The sequence below is a fragment of the Botrytis sinoallii genome (genome assembly GCF_014898435.1).
Source record: "Botrytis sinoallii strain Bc 23 chromosome Unknown BSIN_010, whole genome shotgun sequence".
NCBI lineage: Eukaryota > Fungi > Ascomycota > Leotiomycetes > Helotiales > Sclerotiniaceae > Botrytis > Botrytis sinoallii.
Window position 1 is genome coordinate 1,641,807 of NW_024066037.1, and position 20,671 is coordinate 1,662,477.

Genomic DNA, 20,671 nt, shown 5'->3' on the forward strand with positions numbered 1-20,671 from the left:
AGTTTTGCTTCCAATACCGATACCAATATCAATCACTAATGATAATGATAAATAGTGATAAATAATAACAGATAATGCGCCACGGAACTAAAGATGCGGTTTGTTAGTTCATCGTCGTATGTACACTTACGAACTTCATGAAGGCTACTATAGATGTATTGAATGTAGATCTTGATGTGATCGACACGACTTTTCGAATTCTGCAGTTCCCGAACAGGAAAAGAAAGACAGGATACTTACTTCCTTCGTGGATTTAGTAAGCGAGTTTTAGCAAGCTACTTTTATCCTAGAATGGTAATGTATCTCGTACTCGATAAGGTTCGGTGGGTTAGGTTGCCGCTGTAGACACTTGATACTTGGAGTGAGTGTATTAAGATTCCCACCTAGACTACTCATCGAAGACATTATTTGTTTCAGGATTTAACAAGTCTTCTCTATATTGAATCCATTTCTCACACAAGACTCTCATGAACCGATTCTCCAAAAATCGGCATTATGTATGTTTTCCAAAGTCCGACGAAAGGATCGTAGTATGAACCCACTATTTGGGATAGCCAAGCTTTGGATATATCCCGAACAAACTGCAAGCCAAAGCTAACATTTGTATTAGCAGAAAAGGAAGCATGAGATGAATTGGGGGTCTGATTCCTTCACGCCATTGCTTCTTAGTGGGAAAATTGAGTAATGTAGCTTGACAACCATATGCATCTTGACGTTTTGAAAAATACTCGCATGCGGGCTGCATTTGTATATCCTATGGCATCTATCAGACGTGATGGTCAATCTTTCATGATTGGTATATACATACATTTTTGATGGGTATACTGCAGTGTCACCTCTCTGCATCTTAATTTAAATTTCTGGTACCTTTCCTCCCTTTTTTCTCTCAAAGCCAGACTAGATATTTGCGCAGGAAGTCAGCAGGTCCTAAAATTAAGTTAAATTCATGCGACGACTAGGGTGCTGAACAGGGGTTTAGATGTTACTAGCGAAGCTCCCTGGTCGCATACCCAGTCCAAATAGACGTGCCGTTTTCCCAAATGGTGATTCTGGGGTAAAGTTGTTGGTCGGAGGTGAGGTTCGGCAGCGGGTGAATCTCGGATTTGCGCAGGTAGTTTCATGGGTTATGTAGGCTTTTATATAGGTGCATGATACTGCGTGGAGGGTGTGATTTCATTCTTAGCTTGTGGGTGTGAGAGGTAAGAAAAAGGCACAAGAAATCTAGAAGAGTGAAGATGCAGAAAGCCTTCTTCTACTAAAGCCTCATACATACTCCCCACCGTTGTAAGAATGAGAGGAATCATGAGCTTACCCTTGTGTGATCCATGTTATGGAAATGCAACACGATCGTGAATTCGTAATGGACGGCTGAAGTATGCAGAACCTGGTAAATTATATCTTAGCAATTTCTTAACAACGTCTCAAAGTTCATGGGTATTGAATTAGCAAGTCCAAATAAAGTTTCGGGGATGAAGAGAGATTGAAGCGTACCATGAAGTTACTTTTGTTGGTATACTGGGTAGGCATGTATAAAAATGTTTCCCCAGACTTTCGGATGTATGGGGATTTTGTCTACTCCAGAATTTCAGAACTTCAGAGCTTGGTTGTTGGTTGTTGGTGTTGGTGTTGGTGAAGAATGGTTGTAGTGCTTAGTTTCCACAGCCGAACAGCTCTGTCTGTACTTACCGACTTAACTTGAGTAACTGGTAGCACCATCAACATGTCAAGCTATCTAATCCGATCAATTCATTCCAATCAGAGTTATCTTGGCACTGCAGGACCTAGAATTGATGGAATATGCCGCTCGCCGAGGCTGAGGGTATGCAATTCTTTAGGTCTGGGTCACAAAGGGGGGTTCGTGGGTGTGGGTAGACTGTCAGCGCATTTTGTCCCAATCAATGAACAGCTGGGTTGGACAGTACTAGGGAGTCACTGCCTGCGTTATACGATATTACATCTGTATATACCTGCACAGTTCGGATAATATTAACACTTTGGTTGGTTTCGCTAGGAGAAGACTTTTTGGGTTGAACATATTGACATATCGTCCCATCCATTCATTTGCGACCAGAGAATAAGAAAGCTGGGGAAACAAGGGTAGAATTCATTCTCGATTGTATTTCCAGGAAGGTCTCATGGAATCTGGACTTCTTTCCCAAGTCCCACTAGGTATGTTATTCGATCAAGAAGGCAAGGTGTTGCCATGTTTCCTTGAGGGTGGTGGCGGCGTATACCCTCACATATGTCTAAACGTCTTCAACCCTTATTTGTATTGCATGGCATTATATCCATGGTTAGCATGATATAGGGTATGTAGTATATTTGACAATTTAATATCATTTTGCCGGCTTCCGAGTGGATATCGAGCTTGTTTCCAAGGGAGATCCAACGAATATCAGGTGAGTATTGAAAGTTTGGGGTGGCGATAGGAAGAACTAGTATGGGCGTTCGTTTATAGAAATTTTTGCCGTTCCGCAACATGGTTTCGAGATTGATGTTTCCATAGAAATCGATGGAAAACATAACATGATCATAATCAAGATCGAAATCAACCAATGAGAAAGTTGAAAGTCCAAGAACGTTCCCTGAGCCTTTGTCGTCATACCGGTACGTAAGGTACGCACACACTCGCAATAGGTCTAGGTCTAGATGAAGAAGAATACGGCAAACTCTACCCACGCACCTGGACAGCTAATTCTTGTAATATCGTCCTCAATATCTTTAAAGCATCATTTTGATATCTTATCGTTGTTGGACAAACAAGCTTGGATCACTTCATGGTCTTTTGATGATATAGGATAGGCTTTTGATATGTACCCGTCCGGGGTCTGGAGAAGCACGAGTTGAATATGTAGGGATGATTGTGGAGATGACGGATCATTGATCGTGTTTCGAAGTAAAATATACGGATCGGTAGATTTTGACAGCCCTTTGGTGTATCGTCTCGTGGCTCATTGATATTGAGGTGTACAAATCATTGAGATAGATGAAGCTATATTCGACTTGTTCAAGGCAATGCATCCGTGTGTCCTCGATTGGGAAAAGTAGAAGGAGAAGCAGAATTAGTACAGGCTTATTGTGAGTGGTACGAGGCATTTCTAATTTCTGCACAGTGGTTTTTTCATCAGCATTTGTGGATTAGGGGCGGACCTCTCGGTTAAGAGCGGCGAGGTGTAATGAAGGATGGTGGGGCCTCAGAAAGAACTCAAAAACCCACCCGGCACAGTAATGAAATGTAAGTAAAGTTCTGGATATGCTCTTTTTTGCTTCCGGAGATTCCAGCTCTTGTTTCTGTCATATGTCGTACGACGCAGGAAGTGTCTTGGAGTTGGGTTTGGCTTGCAACTGGATGTCTTGATCTAACGGCCCGGTTTACTGATTGATAGATAAAACCGATGTGTGCGGTACGTACTATCTAGGCATCCCGAAACATTCTGGACCATGGATTCTGGATTCTTTTACGTAGCTATCTAGATACGATGATACATGCTACTGCGGATAGGGTTGATAATTATGGACTAGCTGTCGTGCTACATGCAGCAGCTTGATGGTTGAGAGCCGAGAGCTAATCTACACCGTTACCAAGGCTTAAAACTTTCGGGGGAGGTTAATGATTAGGAAGAACCAAATTGCTACTCGTCGTGACCCAATTCTTACCATTGCTATTGATCATATACGAATCGCCGGAGTTTAATGTTTGGCGTTTGTGTGAGTTCAGATGCGATAGAATGAGTCTCTGTACGGATGAACAATTAAGAGGCGAACCACTCCCCGGACCATCGAACTGGGTGCATGAATTTTGAGGATTAGCAAGATAAATATTGAACGTTTTCATCATCATGCTTCGGTCAAATTGCCGAATTCGTTTACTATCTCCACCAGCTCCTACCCTTTCCTTTGTGCTTGTAATGCCTCTACATGATGACGGCTATGAAAATGTTATGAATCATTTAGAAATGCTTAGAAAATTTTGATGACGAATGAGGGAAAGAATTCTTTGTATACCAAGTGACTGTCTAGTAATTTGGTAGAGGATTTGCCCAGGTGCCTGACAGCATCTGGTGTAGCTACATGGCACAGATGTAGAGAGAGCTTCAACACTTTGATTTATTGCAGAGGAGCTCTCCTTGAATCGCTTGGTGCTTATGTGCTTTGATGAAGCGATATGAAATACTTCCATTCCTTCCCGCAGACCCAAATTCTTCAAAGGAAACTCTATCTATGATGTATTATGAATGTATAAATTTGTAATCCGGAAGATTTGCTAACACTTCCAAACCTATGGGGGTAGTATGAATTCATCAGCCCATTCGTTCATTCCTTCCTTCCTTTCCTTCGTTCATTCTTGTCATAATCAATCAAATTAGCCAACCATTCAACTCAATAGACCTTGGATTAATAAAGAAGTCATGGATGACTAATAATCCTATTGGATAATATCGAATAGTAGGTCATTTTGAGTCTTTGATGTATTAGCTATCTATCTACTTCAACTGTTGTCTGTATCATGATCAATGATACTTATTAGTACCAATATCTCATCTGTCATCTTGATATCCTTCACAACGAACCATCATCTTGATACATTTCGCAATTGCATCCCCTTTCTACTCCAATATCAATTGAAGAAAGCAATCGAGGTACCTCCCTACCTATGTAAGAGGGATCTAATTCACCAATCATTCCTTCTTTAGGAATCAACATCATATCGAACCTCTGATAATTCTTCGAAACATTCATTCACTTATATCAGAACACAAGAACACAAGAACGCAAGACTTCAGAACTCGTGAACTCTCTTTTTATTGTTAAAACAGCAAGAAATCATCAATCCACTAGGTAATTGGTTCAACCATCGCCGTCTCCACCAAGAGATCCATTCACCACCCCATCATCCTGTACCTGGTAGACAAAAGCCGTCTCATATTATATGATGTGACCAATGACTGCTCTTGAATATATTAATATATATTCAATCAATCTATGTTATTGGCCATAGTGGAAAGGTCCCAAGTCAAGGTCAAGGTCAGTATCATTCATCATCCTGTTCCTAGTTCTCCACCAAAAGAACTCTCATCTATTTTCCCTGTCATAACGGGGCAGAGACAAGAATAACATATCGATACGGCTTATCCAAAACCATCTCGCCGTTTCTGAAGGTATCTACGACTTGAGAAACAAATCCTCGATCTGCTACCTTTTTTTCCCTTCTCTCTCTCTCTCTTTCTCAGCCAACATTCCATATTAGTTCAATGGCAACAAGATTTAGTAGAAAATTCACTGATCTCTTATCCCGGTTTTAGTTTTATAGATAATCACTTAGAAGAGGAAGACAATAGTTTGATAGTTGGTACAGTTATAGCATTCTAGCATTCTAGCATTTCGTCCGCACAGAGCGCGCACAGAAGATATTCTCTGCTAGTACCTAGTATCTACCACCTACCTACCACCTTCCTAGGTATTATTACCTCACAGACCTCGCAGCCTTTCCCCGGATCTCAACTACCTACCTCCTACACGACATCCCATCCAATCCTACATCCATTTCCCTCCAAAGCACAACAACCACAGACACCATAACTACGACCATTTCAATCACCGTTTGTTTGTATTCGGATACATAGTTAGGTACTTGACACCAGTATTTCTTATTCCTCGTCGGACTTTTGAATATTCAAACTGTTCCTGCCGGAACCCTAATATTACTTCATACTTCCTACCATCGAATTCTATAAGTTCCAAGAAATCTACCTACCTACCTACCTACATACAGCCGGAAAAAGGCCTGCAGATATTCACTCCACTTACTGGTCAAAGGAAGAATCACCTACACCAACTTCATTTACTGGTCTGCAGAAACGAGAAAGCAGTGAAGGGTCGGATCGGCTAAAGATTACAACGGCCGAAGGTTGCAACAACGGAAAAAGGCTTGGGCGCTTTTATTGCGGCATCGCTGCATCAAGAACTGCAAGTCCCCAGTAAAGAGCCCGCCAGGTTTCGATTTATTGGGAAAGTCCGTAAGTCTGAACGTCCATTCATCGTACCTTTGCCACGAACGATCACTCTCCACACACTGGAACGAATGGAATATTGAACAATCTCTAGCATGTACAAACCTTCGTAGGAAGTCATTCTCATATATCTTAGCCTCGTCTTGGTGCCTTCTTCAATGATGGGGGATAATTCAACAATCAAACAAGAGCAATCGCCCAACATGTCTGAGACGACGTCATCTAACGGCGCTGAATCAAATGGTGGGATGAATGGCGAGGAGAATGGTAAGTAGCAATCATATCTTATACACAACTCGGACACAAATCACCTGTTCAATCAAAGATATCACTACTGTCTTCGTACTGGAGAAGCCTTAATTAACTTTTGACATTAGCCATAGCATCGACAGCATCTGCAACGGCGACTGCCCCCAAATCTCCCAACGGCTTTCCATCAAAAACCGACAAGCCTAAACCTCATGGTTGCAACACATGTGGAAGACATTTCGCACGTCTGGAACATCTCAAAAGACACGAAAGATCACACACGAAAGAAAAGCCATTCGAATGCCACGAGTGCAAGAGATGCTTTGCGCGGAGTGACCTTTTGTTAAGACACCAGCAGAAGCTGCACACAAACATAACACCTCCTGCGAGACCAAGAAATCGACGAAGCAGCACTATGAGTAATGTATCCGGCGTTGGCAAACCAAACCTCAACAGGGTACGAAAACACTCTATTGTCAATCCAGTGGGCCCGAGACCACGGGCAAATACAATCACAAATCCAGAAAGTGCTTACATGCAAATGGCTCTGGGTCAAGACGAATCTTATGCAGTGAGGAATCAAAATCATTCAATTCATCCTTCAAATCATGGCCATAGCCATGGTCATAGTCGTCACGCTAGTCTCGCGAACCTACCAATGCACAACTCTGATTATAGTGGAATGCACGGAATGAGTCCAATGAGTGGAATGTCCTCTGTAATGAACAACCGCAATATGTCTCATGGGTTGCCGAGGATTGAAACGCATCACCCTATGGTGCTTAATGGATTGCGGACTGCGCCGGTCGCTGGAGGGTTTCAGAACCATGACTTTACCTTTTCACCCGGCTTTTCCTTTCCAAATGGAAATAGTCCTAGCCCGACGATAGATCCTAGTGCCTTGTTCAATCACTCACCAGAACCAATAATCACATCAGACTCAATGATTGCACCGGATTCGATGGTTCTTGATTCCAATGAGACATCAATTTTCACTTTCCCAGATTACTCGGGAAACTCGGGTATGGATGACTCTTATGGTTTCAACGGGTTTGATTAACCCTTTACCCAGCATATGACATTTGATGAAAATGCTATAATAGACGGTTCATCTCCTTCTGCAATCAGTACTGCCAGTCAAAGTGGGATCAGTGACGGTATCATGCTGGATGGATCCAATAATATAGCTGTAAGCTCACCATCCATGTGGCACCAGGCTGTGACGGGACCACCTCTGATGACACCAAACTTTTTGGATCATGGTAACCAAAATTTTGGAAATTTCTCCAACGGGAATCCTATGTCACCACATAGCGTACCTCAGAATCATGCAAATTTCTCTACTGGAAACGGTATATCACCACATATTCTAGCCCAGAATCATGATCATTTCTCAAACGGAAACCCTATTTCACCTCACAGCCTACCGCTGAATAATCTTCCATACTTTGCTACTCCGCCTCCATTGAGTTCTTTGGACCATTCTGCAATGCCCGGAATGAACAACACACAAGGTTTCCAACCCCCAATGACTCTTACCCCGGAGACCCCCAATTCCACGACCGGCAGTATCCACGGAAGCTTACCTTTGTCCACAGTTACAGACTCTACCCGTTCGGCCCTTGCGAATGCCCTGGCCCATAATACTTCCTTTGGTGGACGAAAGTTTTCCGTTCCTTCTGCAAGCTCGCCATCTCCTCACTCTCCTCGACCACTAGTCCGAGCCAACAGTGTTAGCGAAGGCATTAGATTTCACCTCCCCAGCACATCCGATCTCAAAAAATATATTGGCGCCTACATACAGTACTTTCATCCACACTTACCATTCTTGCACATCCCTACACTTAACTTCGATTTTTCGGCCCCTATAAATGATGGCCGAGGCGCTCCCACTTCTGTTGAAGGACCTGGATGCCTTACACTTTCAATGGCTGCTATTGGTGCATTATATGCAGGCGATCATCAACAATCGAAGATGCTATTTGAATCGGCGAAGAAAATGCTACAGCTATACATAGAAGCCCGGCGCAAAGCTGATGTTCGCAGAGCGGACCACCGTTCAAGAGCCCCGGATAACTCCACTCACACACCAGTATTTCTTGCACAGGCTATGCTGTTGAACATCATCTATGGTTTCAACTCCGGGGATAAAGTAGCAGGCGAAAGTGCTCTCATTCACTGTGCTACTTTGGTTAGCCTTGCCAATGCCGTCATCAAGCCGCCATCGTCTTCTCAAAGTGGATCATCACAACAGGATGGACGGATGATGAATGGCGACGATGCGATGAATGGCTTCATCAAAACAGAAACTCTAGATGATGAACAGGAGTGGCACCAGTGGAAAACCGCCGAGGAGAGGAAACGAACTTTATACGCGATCTTTATACTCTCTAGCATGCTTGTGTCGGCCATCAATCATGTTCCTTTCTTAACTAACTCTGAGATCGAGTCTGACCTACCTTGCAACGAAGAATTCTGGTCGGCTGAATCCGCAAATAGCTTCAATGCGCTGGGTGGTTCCAAAATGGCCAATCACAATCAAACCACGTTCAAAGCTGCTTTGGGCGAGCTACTACAAGCCGGCAATAGACAGCAATATCAGCAAGCGCAAACGCAACATTTCGGAAATGGGCACAATGCTCAAGACTTACCCCAGAGTGATTTGAAGCCAAGTACTTTTGGATGTCTGATTCTAATTAATGCGCTGCATAATTACATTGTATGTTGATCCAGTTTATAGGTCCTCAGAAGTAAAAATACTGACACTAGTGTAGTGGGAAACCCGACAGAGACATGTCGACAGGAGGTGGGGGACTGAGGAAACTGAAAAGATGTATCGCCACATTGAACCTGCTCTAAAAGCATGGCAATTAGCATGGCAACGCACCCGAGAGCACAGTGTGCAACGCCCCAATCCATTTGGGCTGGGACCGCTGTCGGCCGACAGTGTTCCTCTCCTCGACTTGGCATATGTTCGCCTGTTCGTGAACATGTCAGCTTCAAAAGAAATGTTCTGGAAACGTAACTTCGATGACATGGCAACCGAACTTGCCGGAGGAAAAGACACCATGCAGCATGCGGGACACTCCCCTAACTCCAATACAGATTCTACGGAATTTTCAAGCGGTTCAGCTGCAAGCTCTGTGTTCGTCGATTCTCCTACAACATCAAACTCTCCTCCTGACGTTCAATCTTCTAGTGCTTTCCAAACCTCTCCATCCAACCAACCAGAGGGCCCCACCGATCGCGAACGCTTACTTAGAAAGGCAGCTTATTATGCAACAGATTTCCTGGTAATGTCAAATAAATTCGGCATTACTTTTGCAGACTTTACCTCCCGGGAGCTCCCACTACAGGCTGCCATGTGCGCATTTGATTGTGCACAAGTAGTAGCCGAATGGATAAGTTTGGTGCAGGAACGCCTAGGACGCTATATCGGAATTCTGGGTCATGCGGATGTTGATTTCAGCAGCGTGCCTGCTATCATATATCTTGAAGATGAGGATGTCAGACTTTTGGAGAGAGTTAAAGAGGTTTTCAACATCACTGAAGCGAAGATGCAACATGAACTGGCAACCAATAGTCATAATCAGATAAATGCCGGTCAGACAAACGCCGTTCAGATGAATACTGGCCAAGAATCTCCCGCTCTAGATAATTGTGGATTTGGAAGCAAGATCTTAAGATTGACTGCTTATCAGCTCGACAGAGCTTGCAGTTTGGCAAGGTTTGTATTCCTCATCCCCGATCCGACTTTCAAAGACACTAACTCAAGTCACAGTAACACGTCTCATGGCACGTGCTTTAGAGACGCAAGCTGTTCATATGCAAACACGAGCAGAACGCTCTAATAAACTAAAAGACAATCTCTTGTGATTTAAAAGTCAGGAAACGCCCCTGATCGCGCACATACAACAAAAGTAATTTCCTATTATTACCCTTTTTAATTTCTTAGCAAGAAAAAAAATAGGACAAGACTTGGGCATGTCTTGTTGCTTTAATCTTGCGGTACATATGGGGATGGAAGGTTGCTTGTTTCACATACATACACACGAAATTATGGCTATGGTACATTCATTCAGAGCTTTCCAGGGGGGCTTCATGGGAAGGTACGATACTCTATTTATGGAACAAAAGTTCCCCTTCGCATTTAATTGTGTCTCTAACGCGTGCTTGACGATACCACGCTTTGGTTATTTTTTGCTTATTTTCACATTGGGTTGGATTCATATCTTCGGAGTTTGCTTCTTTGGCTGGTTCAAATGGGTATAGGTGTTCATTCATGGGTTGAGGTGGGATTAAGGGTTTCGCGTTGCATATGGGGTCGTTTAATGCAATGTCAAGGTTGCTTCAATGATATGACGGAATGCTTGATGATGTTGATGATTTGAATGGAGAGGATGATTATCTTGTTTTTTTTTCGAGTTCAACAGTTGATACATTATGATATGCACATAATGGATGGCTTTGAGTGTGGGGTGGAGGCGTTTTCTTGAGCAGTGCTCGCGAAGGTTGAGCATAGGTGTGGTTCTGGCTGGGGGTGCATGAAGTGGTGAGGGGATATTTGAAGAGAGGTCGGGGCAGGAGCAAAAGGCAAATGCAGAGATTAAAAGTGCAAAACATGGCGGGCGAAGCTTCTTTTTGGATGAAAGATGGGCGGTTGATATGGAAATCACATTGAATCGGTATCTTATTGAATGAAAGGAAGAAAATTGGTGGGCATTGAATTGGGATGGATGGATGGATGGAACTGGGACAAAGGATCGGCTTCGGGATACTAAGCGTACCTGCTAAAATACCTAGGCAGAGGTAGATGGCAGAGTAAGATAAAACGCATAATGCAATTAAAAATTATTGAACAAATTTGATTGATTGCGAAAAACTTTGAAAAATGGCGAATACGGTGAGGATGAAATCTCAACCAATAGCTTTTTTAGGAGTTGAGTTGAGACTCAGATTGAGTTGCATAGGAAGGAATGGAAGGAGAGAAAGGGCTCGGTGATTGAGAATAAGAAGGTTTGTGAGTGATAATTTTGAAGGTTTGTGGAGTGATAACCAGAGCAGATGAGGGTGGAGAAGTAAGAGAGTGGGAGAGTGGGAGCTGGTGGTGGAGGAGGGTCTGAAGTAGATTACCTGGTGGTGGGTGTTAGGTAGTATTGCAAGGAATTCTGAAAAGTGTCAAGTTACTGAGACCAGAGGAAATAGAAAGAAGAGGGGGAGATGGGGGAGGGGTGTTGATTTGTGACTTGGATACTAGGTAGATATACTTGGGATATGGAGATGTGGCTAAGAGACCTTGGAATGGTTGGTTTTGTTTTTGTGGTGGGATGGAGGATGGAAGATGGAGGATGGAAGATGGACGATGGAAGATGGACGATGGAAGATGGAAAGATGGACGATGGAAGAGGCTGGGTGGGGTTGGGTTGGAATTTGAATTGGGATATTGGGATATATATTTTAGGGAGGAGGAAATTGCTAGATGGAGGGGGGGAGATAATGATATGTTATACGCTAGCGTTTGAAGGGGGGGAGGGAGGGATTGTGGAGGAGCGAGGAGCGAGGAGTAGTGAATGATTACCTAGGTAGCTGGAGTGGTAAGAGTATCCAGGTATGATATCCAAAATTATGATGTATCGTTGGAGCCATGCTATAGGTACCTACCTACCTACTCATACTTGTAAGGGACATACCTACCTAGTACTCCCCTTTCCGATTTTCACCCTAGAGAGATTAGGTATGCATAAGTCTCGATCTCGTAAACTCGACTTTTGAATTGAAGATCTTGTTAACGTTTCAAGGAAAAGATTTATATCATTGTTAAAACCGCGCTTATATTACATACATCTCCATCTCCATTTCCATTTCCACCCTCATCCCCGTTCCCCTTCTCCTGAAAACCACCACCCGCAAAGCTCTCCCCCAACCCCAGAAGATACAAACCCACAATCCCTTACAAACCAATGTCAAATGCTCGCTCCATTGCAAAACCCCACTTCATCGTGCTATCCACTATCTCTCCTCGCGATCCTCCCAATCTCCTGTATATATATATACCCCACTGGGACCACTACTTACCACAAAGACCTTCATCTGCGCAGCTGAATTTCGGGTCCAAGCACGAGAGGTAGACGATACAAACAAATACAGAATATAGTAATAGCAGAAAAGAAAGAAAGGTAAGAGTGACACTGAATCGTTGCGGGATGTATTACATACCTGGGTTATTTAGACAGATTATCATGAAGAATCATGGAGGTCATTGAAGAAAGAGGGGAAGAAGGAAAGACAGAGACTACCTAGGTACCAAGTAGACCGTCAAAAAATCCTTTCAGGAAAAAGAGTGAGAAGCAAGGCCTTCCGGGTGGAAAAATAGATTTCTTAGGGAGTGGAGAAAAAGGAATTACCAGATGGATAGACACACCAGTAGACATAATGCAGAAGAGCAGATTACTACCACGCATTTTCAACCCACTCTCCTTCCCTTTCATCGTTTCCACCATCCCCATTCTCCCCCCACTCTCCCGCTTCTTTCCAGCCCCTTTCTCTTCACCAGAATCATTCACCACCACATCATTCAGGCTCACAGCCCACAAAAGCATAACCACACAAAACATAAACCATTTCAAATATGCTAACGCATTTGCTGTGTATTCGCTATGCTGCCCCTCTAATATACATGCTTCCCCCGCTATCATCAGAAAAGAAGATGTGAGATACCTATTAGTATTTCGTCGCTGGAATATCAGAGCATGTTTCCTATTCACTTGCTCAATTCCTCCACCCACTCCACAAACCCCCGCTGACATTATTTTCCATTAATTTTCCGAGTCTAAGGACATAATTCCTCCGTCTATGCACTTGAAATTACTCCCTTCCTTTTCCCATTCCACCCTTCCCTTCCCCTCAAAAACGCCCCGGTGTGGAGAACACAATAATATAAGCCAAGTCCTAGCCCGCCCTATGTGAATCAACTAGGATTCACCCCAGTGCCCTTGTACTCCATCCTGTAAATGATACCAATGATGCTAAAACTCCTTGAAACTAGAGAAATCGTATGGTGATGATTCGTGAAATAGTATCCTATTGATGTGGACACAGAAAAAAAAGGTTGAGATTGCCCAGCGTCCTAGAATTGTAGGCCCGAAATCGTGAAGTTACAAGAAAATGCCCACCCATCTATCCTTGTTTTTAACAATCGATTCGCATTCATCCACTGCGCAAAGGACTGTCTTGGCTCCGCGGAAGGAGGATATTTTGTCGTTTGTGCGGTTTTGAAAACACTTATTGCAGAAGACCTAGTCGATGTTAATGATGGTAGGTAGAAGTGGAATAAATTGAACTTACATGACCACAATCCTTAACGACCCAGAAAGGATGTTCTTCTCTATCCTTTTTACTCGGTGCCCCACGAGATTTCTTTGCTACTGGCTCCTCACCGTCCTTTCTATGAATCAATTCTTCTTCGCAACTCGGGCAAATCGCAGTATCACTCTCCATGGGCGATCTCGTAAATCCTGCGGGAACTGCTGGAGGCGCAACATGTTCGGGTTTGTTCTCTTGTAAAGCCACTCTTCCATAATCCATACCGTTTGGCATAGCTGGAAAATCTGCAAATAAATGAACATCTCGACCCCCAAAACCCAAGAAATTATGGACGTCCATAATAATACCCGCACCGTTGTCGTACATATTTCTCAATCCACCAAACGCAAGTTCACCATTGGGGCCTGCCGGCGTTGGTCTTTGTGGACTCATTGGATTGCCACCGAGATGACCGGCTACAAATCCAGGCGGGGTAGCTCTCCCATTCCTCTGTCTCTGCAAACGTTCAAAAACTCCAAGTCTAGCATGCATTGGTGGTAGTGGCGGGGCACGGGGAGGTAGAGGTACGGAACGTTCTCGAGAATGAGTTATGATAATAGTGTCATCCTCATCATCGTCGTCATCTCCTGTGAGATCCACAAACTGTTCTAATCTTGCTTCACTTCTCCCTAATCTCGGTGGTAGTCTCGATGCAGTAGGATTCCGATTATGAGCTGGCATACGGCCTGCAGGAAAAGGCGAACCTGAGGGTGAGGGTGAAGGTGTGTTGTGTCTTCGACCGTTGGCTGCCCTACGAACAGCTGCAGGATTAATTCGAACTTGGGGTGAAGGATCGTCATCTTGATCGGATGTTAAATCAATAACATTTTCTGAGTTCACTACCGGGCGGTGGCGCCGAGATGATGCTTCCATTGTTCCGACTTCCCCTGCTGGTTGAGTATGTCCACCGGCACGCCGACTGCGCAGACTAGATTGTCCAGAATTATTATTGGGGTTTGGTGATCGTCGTCTTTGTCGTTCTCGGAGAGGAGATGTGGCGACGTTAGGTGGTGCAATTCTTGAAGAGGAGTTACCCAAGTTTGAGGTACTTTCTCGAAAAAATTCCGGCGACAACGAAATTCTTGGATGTGATTGAGACATTTCTGCAAGAGATCGCTTTAAAAAAAATTTGTCAGTAAAGAAAGAACCAACCAAATATACCTTTTACTCAAAGAAAACAAGTAAACATTTGCTTCCTACCTTACGACTTTCCCGGCTTCCTAACCATTCATTCTCCATGGTGGATAGAACTCACCAGTATATGCGCTCGGAGTTTTGATTACTTTTCTGGATTGAAAAGGAAAGGAACAACTCTTGACCAAAATCAGGAGGTGAACAGAGATCCTCTTGCTCAATAAGTCGATGGTATGTATGTGATCAAATGTGTCTCTTTTGTGGTGGGGGTGTTGTGTGTTGTTGTAATAACAAGTCGAAGTTGTTCCAGTCGGACCCAATTTGATATAGAACTAGTGACGATTATGAGAAATTGATATGAGTAAGCGAACACAATCTACCGTGCTACTGGGTGCATTTTATTAGATTTCATAATTGAACCAGAGTCGTATATGGAGTGCAGTAGAATTTGTGAAAGAATTTACACTCAGGTGATTTATCATCTTTGTTCCGAAGTGAGGTTCTTTACCTAGTTGCCACTTAAAGTAGAATTGAAGATACTGCATCTACTCGAGTACCTCCGTGATGATGTACTAGGTAGATATGTAGGTATTTACAATGTCCAACCTCGGAAGACCCTTCAGCAATGTGCGGCTATTGTAAGCATTCAGTGCAATACAATACAACAATAAATACAAATTCGAATTGTATTCACTATTCAATCTCTATTCCCATAATATTTGAAGATGCCTACTTTGACGACGCATTACCATCATTTCTCTATTTCACCACTTTATCAACCTCAGACTCTTGTGTTCTTGTTTCAGTGCTGGCTGGTCTGTGCCGCCACTATTGTTCATTTTGGGCATCCCAAAGATGCTGCTCCCCTAACATTATAGTAACATGTGAAAAGGGGCCCTATCCCTAATTTTTATTCCATTTCACATCTTCGAATCACCAAACTCCATGATATTCACGTCCCATCTCGGTTTCCTTTGACCCCCTATCATGCATATTCCATTATGCAGGTGCTACACCAAGGACATTCACAACCCCTTCACTATCAACAGTGATCAAACTCTTTGCTTCCTCACCCCATTGTACTGCAGTTGCTGGAACAGCTACGCTCAAAGCATCCGACCAGGATTTCGTAGCTTTGGTGTATTGGGAAATAGTAAGCCCTCTTGGTCCAGAAGCTGCCAAAAATTGACCAGTGTAATCCCATTGGATAGCATCAACTGGTCCGCCGATTTCTAAAATCTTCGCCTCTGCGGCCTTTCCTTCTTTTCGGATATCGAAAATTACAACACTGGTAGATCCTTTGGCAACTGCCGCAAACCATATACCGTTCTCAGAAAAGGCAACGTCCTGGACTGGTCCATCAATCTCGAAATTTACACCAGCGCTTTCTCCTGTCTTGACATGGAATAACTTAATCTGTCCATCAGCGCCGCCAGCTGCAAAGAGATGACCATCTGGATGGAAAGCTGCCGTTTTAAGTTCTAGAAGATGTTAACGAGGCTTGCGCCAGACAGGTTCCCATTTACAAAATTGACATACCTGAATCTGCAAAAAATCTGTGTGATTGCTGCTTTCTCAGCCAAATCATAGAAAACAAAGCTCTTGTCGATACCAACAGAGGCTAAAATTTCACCACTTGGATGTAATGCAAGAGCATTCACCGCTCCAGCATGCGATGTAAATGTATGCTCTTCATCTCCAAACACCTTCACCTCTCCCTTCGCAGTAGACACAATAGGTGTACTTTTATAGAAAGCAGCTCCCGTGACTGGTCCTCCGGCTTCAAATGACTTTATGATCTTTTGTTCAGCTAAAGAATAGATACCTGTCTCTCCTTTCGATCCACCGACAATTAACTGATCTTCGCTCTGGGCGAGTGAAACACACCCAGGGTATAAAGGTTCTGAAGTAGAATTGATCGTAAATTGGCCAATATCTTCAGTGGTAGCCCATCCTTTTGGAACGGGTCGCTTTCGGCGGCTTTTGGAAAGTCTGTATATTCGTTAGCAGTCGAATTTATAACTCGGGTCTCGTCAAGTCTCGTACTCGGCTTGTGTAGTATCAACCAGAGTCGCCAAATTTTCTGGAAGACCTTGAGTATCAACCTGCATAGCGTCGCCATTTCCTGCACTTCCTGCACCAATTGAAACCTTGCTCAACGCATCTCTAGCCTCGTCTCTCTCCTTTGTCAACCGCGCAATAACTCTTACAGCTGCATCGTGTTGATACAATGCTGTCGACAGCTCTTGTCGCGTCTGATGTAATTGTTGTCTTATTGTGAAACTTTCCAATGCCAATGCATCCCATTCATTTTGGAAAGTGGAAAGGAGAGAAGGAATCGATGTGAGAGTTGGAGGTCTGGGAGTAACAATTTTGGCGGATTTGAGGTCGATGAGATCTGCGATTTCGAGGTCTTCTCCCGTAACTGGATCCTTATGATTTTCTGAAATGTATGATTCGATAAGTCGTTTTTCGAAAACGTTGCCTGCAATCTGTTATTCTTAAGCTCACTGGATAGATACCTTGTTTACACAACTTACCTGATTTCGATGAAGCAACTGGATGCTGTGGGGCTTCTCCAGATACTATAAAAAGTCAATGGCAAGTACCAAATAAATTCTAGGAGCTTTCAAAACTTACTTGAGCACAACATATTGATTCGCGTTGATATGAGATTTGAAGCTCTAAACTCGCGCCGTGATCCGACAAATAAAAAGATATTTTGAGGTCGCGATCAATCCATAATGACGCTAATCTGTCTACGGCTTAGTTCCTGGATTTGAAGCTCCCGGCGCCGGCCTTGTGTGGGGAATTTCATGTCCTTTAAGTGACTTCATCAATCACACTTTGGGACATATATGGAGAAATACTTATTATTAAATGCTTAGGTAGGTTATATGTTTTTCGAAGTACATAAACATTTGTCCATCACATCTTATCATTCTCCCCGAGAGCTTTTCTATCGATATCAAAAACGATGACTTCCATACCTCCAATCGCTGGAATTCCCTCCCTATCCACTGTTGAGAGATCCAGTGTCCTCGACGCCCTATTCGAGCCATGTACTGCTCTCCATACACTCTCTATGGATTTACTTCATACCACAACTTTCGAGTCGTACAATGATCTTATCGCAAGTGTCGGTACCCAACTTGTTGATCTGTCAGAAAGTACATTACCAAGTGATAGAGAGTGGCTAGACAAGATTCTTGGTTCCCATCCTAGATTAGGCGAGAAGAAAGTAGAAAGTGTACAATCTAAAGCCGAACAAGCTCAATTGAATACTGGACCTACAGAAGAAGCTGAAAAGTTAAAAGCTCTCAATGAAGAATATGAGAAGACTTTCCCGGGCTTAAGATATGTGTATGAACATGCCTATCTCCTATAGTGGACAAGCAAGTGCTAACTACAATGTTAGTGTTTTCGTAAATGGAAGATCAAGACCTATAATTTTTGAAGATATGAGAAGAAGAATATCAAGAGGAGATATTGGACTCGAGAGGAAAGAGGCTATTCAGGTACGCTGTATTCGAGATTTAATCATGATTTTTTATAGCTAACTCCAATGCAGGCTATGTGTGATATTGCAGTAGACCGCGCCACCAAGCTACAAAAAGCATTTTGAAAACACTTAAACTCCAATAAATCCAACTATTTATGCGTTGATACGTTTTTGGATACTTGTGAACACATACCCATGCAAATGCCATGACGTCGATCAGCCCCCCTTCCAAATTGTTCTGTATAGCTTTCAAGTTAGATTTGAGGACCTCTACAGATCCCCCGACAAATGATCTCATCTATCATAGTAGATAGTCCCCAAATCTTCCTCTGAGATTGCCTCCATTGTCAATTCCAGTCGATTATCGAGTTTCTTCATCTCACAGCCAGTTACCCCACCGAAACCCCATCCCCGCACCTCCAACACATACAAAATAGCTATCATGCAATCTCTCCTCCTCCCTCAGCATCTCCACAATTTTCTCATCTTCGGGTGGACTCAGTGGCTGCTCCTGCATGTCCTCGGGAGAAAGTCCATCAAGCGTATCAAGGTACTCATACTCATCTTCTCCCTCTTCCGAAGAACACATGACATTGAAGTCACTATAGATCGTCCTCTCACACCCATCATCCATTTCATCCATCAGCATTTCATCTTCTGAATCTAAAACATCATAGTTCGACCTTCCAAGTGGACTCGGAGGCAACACAAATTCATTCCACCTTCTGTTCTGTTTTTCTTCGAGAATCTCCCTCAGGTGCATATCCACATCTAACAATGTCTGTTGCTTTCGCTCACGAATCGTTGACTCCCTTGCCCCATGCATCCGCATCTGCAACCTGATCCGATTGAAAATTGCCACCTTCCGAAGCACATCCCTTCCAATTCCAATTTCTTTCTTCCCTCCAACTTTCCCATCTCCTCCAAATACACCAAGCCTTTTCGCCCCCCCAACACCCTTCACACACACTCCTTTGATGCCAAATATTCTAGCATGTTTATAACTTGCAGGCACCGAGAATGGTCTACTCAATCGCGAGGTAATAAGATGAAGACGCAATCTTCTTTTTTTTCGTCCTGGTCCTTCATTCACGGTGTTTGCGTTCAAGTTTCCATCGACGTCTGAGAGGGGGCGTGTACGCTTCGAGCGATAGGGAAGACATGGTGAGGGAGAGGTAGAGGAGAAGGTGAATTTGAAAGTGCCATTGGATTTGTTGGGGTTGAGGGGGCCGAATTGGAAGGAAGAAGATAGGACCTGTGAGACTTGAGTTTGGATTTGGGTTTGAACGCCGAGTGTAGTGGAAGTAGTATGGTGCAATGGTATCATGTCCACATTCGATTCTGTTTAGTTTGTGCTTGCCAATTTGGGCAATGAAGTGGATCGAAAGAGGTGGTTATAGAAGTATCTTCATCTCATTTCCTCAATAATGAAGGAAAGTAATAGATGGGATTTGGAACACTCTTCCGGTAATGATGATCAACTTTACATCTCGAGGCTGTATCATTAATACCGAATCCAGATCGGTCAAGCGAGCAATTGATTTTAAATTCCCAAAAACAAAAGACAAAAAAGCTTCTTCGCACAAACAAAGCAAAAAATAAATACAAGAAAAAGAGCCGCCATCACCCCATATCATTCTCACAACACTTTTCCACAGCCCACCAGTAGTCTGTACACATGCGTGCGTTCCACCACCTTTGCGGAATTTGCGGGGAAAGGTCATCCTTACGCCTAGCCACCAATACATCTTCTAGCTCCTCGAGAGGCTGACGGAGTTGCAAGAAACCCTGTTGCTGACTGGATCACGAGGAAGCTTGCATGCTGACATCGTCGACGCGAGAGAGAAATCATACCATGCACGATATTACAATACCAAGAAACACGAACGCAAGAAAAGGAAGGAAAGTAAAGCGTAGCGGAACAAAATAAAGGAAAGAAAAGATATAGGATCGATAGATCGAAAACAGAATATGACAGAGTAAGATACCTAGACAGATGAGAGCACAAAAAGTCCCATCTCGAAATCCCGAATGTCGAATCATCTGTTCCAGAGCAAGCGAGCTGCAAAAGTCTTCATGTCTAACTTTACTTTACTTTCCTAACCCTCACACTACTCTACTTACTCATCTCCAACTTCTTCAGCTAAACAAGTAACACATTCCACCCTTCCCTCCGGATCTCATTCTCTAGCCTCCTTATACAAACCCATCTATCCATCCAACCATCCATTCCAAGCTTCAATAGTTCGTCATACTACTGGTAGTCTACTCCTACATCGAACCTCTAGCTTCCAACTTCTCGCTTCTACCTAATTAATTTTTTACCCTCCGAGCCTCCATCACCTTTCCAGAACTCTCCTGACCCTGAACCTAGACCCATTCCTAGACCACCGTCATCTCAAACCCATCTCCC

The 20,671-nt window shown here is 43.5% G+C and overlaps 5 protein-coding genes across 5 annotated transcripts; 2 read left to right on the forward strand and 3 right to left on the reverse strand.

Annotated features, from left to right (window-relative positions):
• Positions 1 to 5,136: 5,136 nt before the first annotated feature.
• Positions 5,137 to 10,111, forward strand: EAF02_006612 (uncharacterized protein; the record flags this gene model as incomplete). The annotated part of the gene is made up of 6 exons (XM_038902660.1): positions 5,137 to 5,628; positions 5,822 to 6,017; positions 6,106 to 6,278; positions 6,395 to 7,282; positions 7,364 to 8,979; positions 9,035 to 10,111. Exons 3-6 carry the CDS (start codon positions 6,170 to 6,172, stop codon positions 10,109 to 10,111), a joined length of 3,690 nt encoding a protein of 1,229 aa, XP_038757880.1. The 5' UTR covers positions 5,137 to 5,628; positions 5,822 to 6,017; positions 6,106 to 6,169.
• Positions 10,112 to 13,414: 3,303 nt separating this feature from the next.
• EAF02_006613 (uncharacterized protein) lies at positions 13,415 to 14,861 on the reverse strand (the record flags this gene model as incomplete). The annotated part of the gene is made up of 3 exons (XM_038902661.1): positions 13,415 to 13,555; positions 13,605 to 14,738; positions 14,823 to 14,861. 3 exons carry the CDS (start codon positions 14,859 to 14,861, stop codon positions 13,415 to 13,417), a joined length of 1,314 nt encoding a protein of 437 aa, XP_038757881.1.
• A 484-nt stretch (positions 14,862 to 15,345) lies between these two features.
• On the reverse strand, positions 15,346 to 17,409 carry EAF02_006614 (uncharacterized protein; the record flags this gene model as incomplete). Its single annotated transcript, XM_038902662.1, has 6 exons — positions 15,346 to 16,237; positions 16,296 to 16,326; positions 16,352 to 16,748; positions 16,803 to 17,241; positions 17,297 to 17,341; positions 17,397 to 17,409. The coding sequence occupies 6 exons, from the start codon at positions 17,407 to 17,409 to the stop codon at positions 15,756 to 15,758; spliced, it is 1,407 nt and encodes a 468-aa protein (XP_038757882.1). The 3' UTR covers positions 15,346 to 15,755.
• Positions 17,410 to 17,733: 324 nt separating this feature from the next.
• On the forward strand, positions 17,734 to 18,381 carry EAF02_006615 (uncharacterized protein; the record flags this gene model as incomplete). The annotated part of the gene is made up of 3 exons (XM_038902663.1): positions 17,734 to 18,119; positions 18,175 to 18,274; positions 18,328 to 18,381. The coding sequence occupies 3 exons, from the start codon at positions 17,734 to 17,736 to the stop codon at positions 18,379 to 18,381; spliced, it is 540 nt and encodes a 179-aa protein (XP_038757883.1).
• Positions 18,382 to 18,637: 256 nt separating this feature from the next.
• Positions 18,638 to 19,585, reverse strand: EAF02_006616 (uncharacterized protein; the record flags this gene model as incomplete). Its single annotated transcript, XM_038902664.1, has 1 exon — positions 18,638 to 19,585. One exon carries the CDS (start codon positions 19,583 to 19,585, stop codon positions 18,638 to 18,640), a length of 948 nt encoding a protein of 315 aa, XP_038757884.1.
• Between the last annotated feature and the right edge of the window lie 1,086 nt (positions 19,586 to 20,671).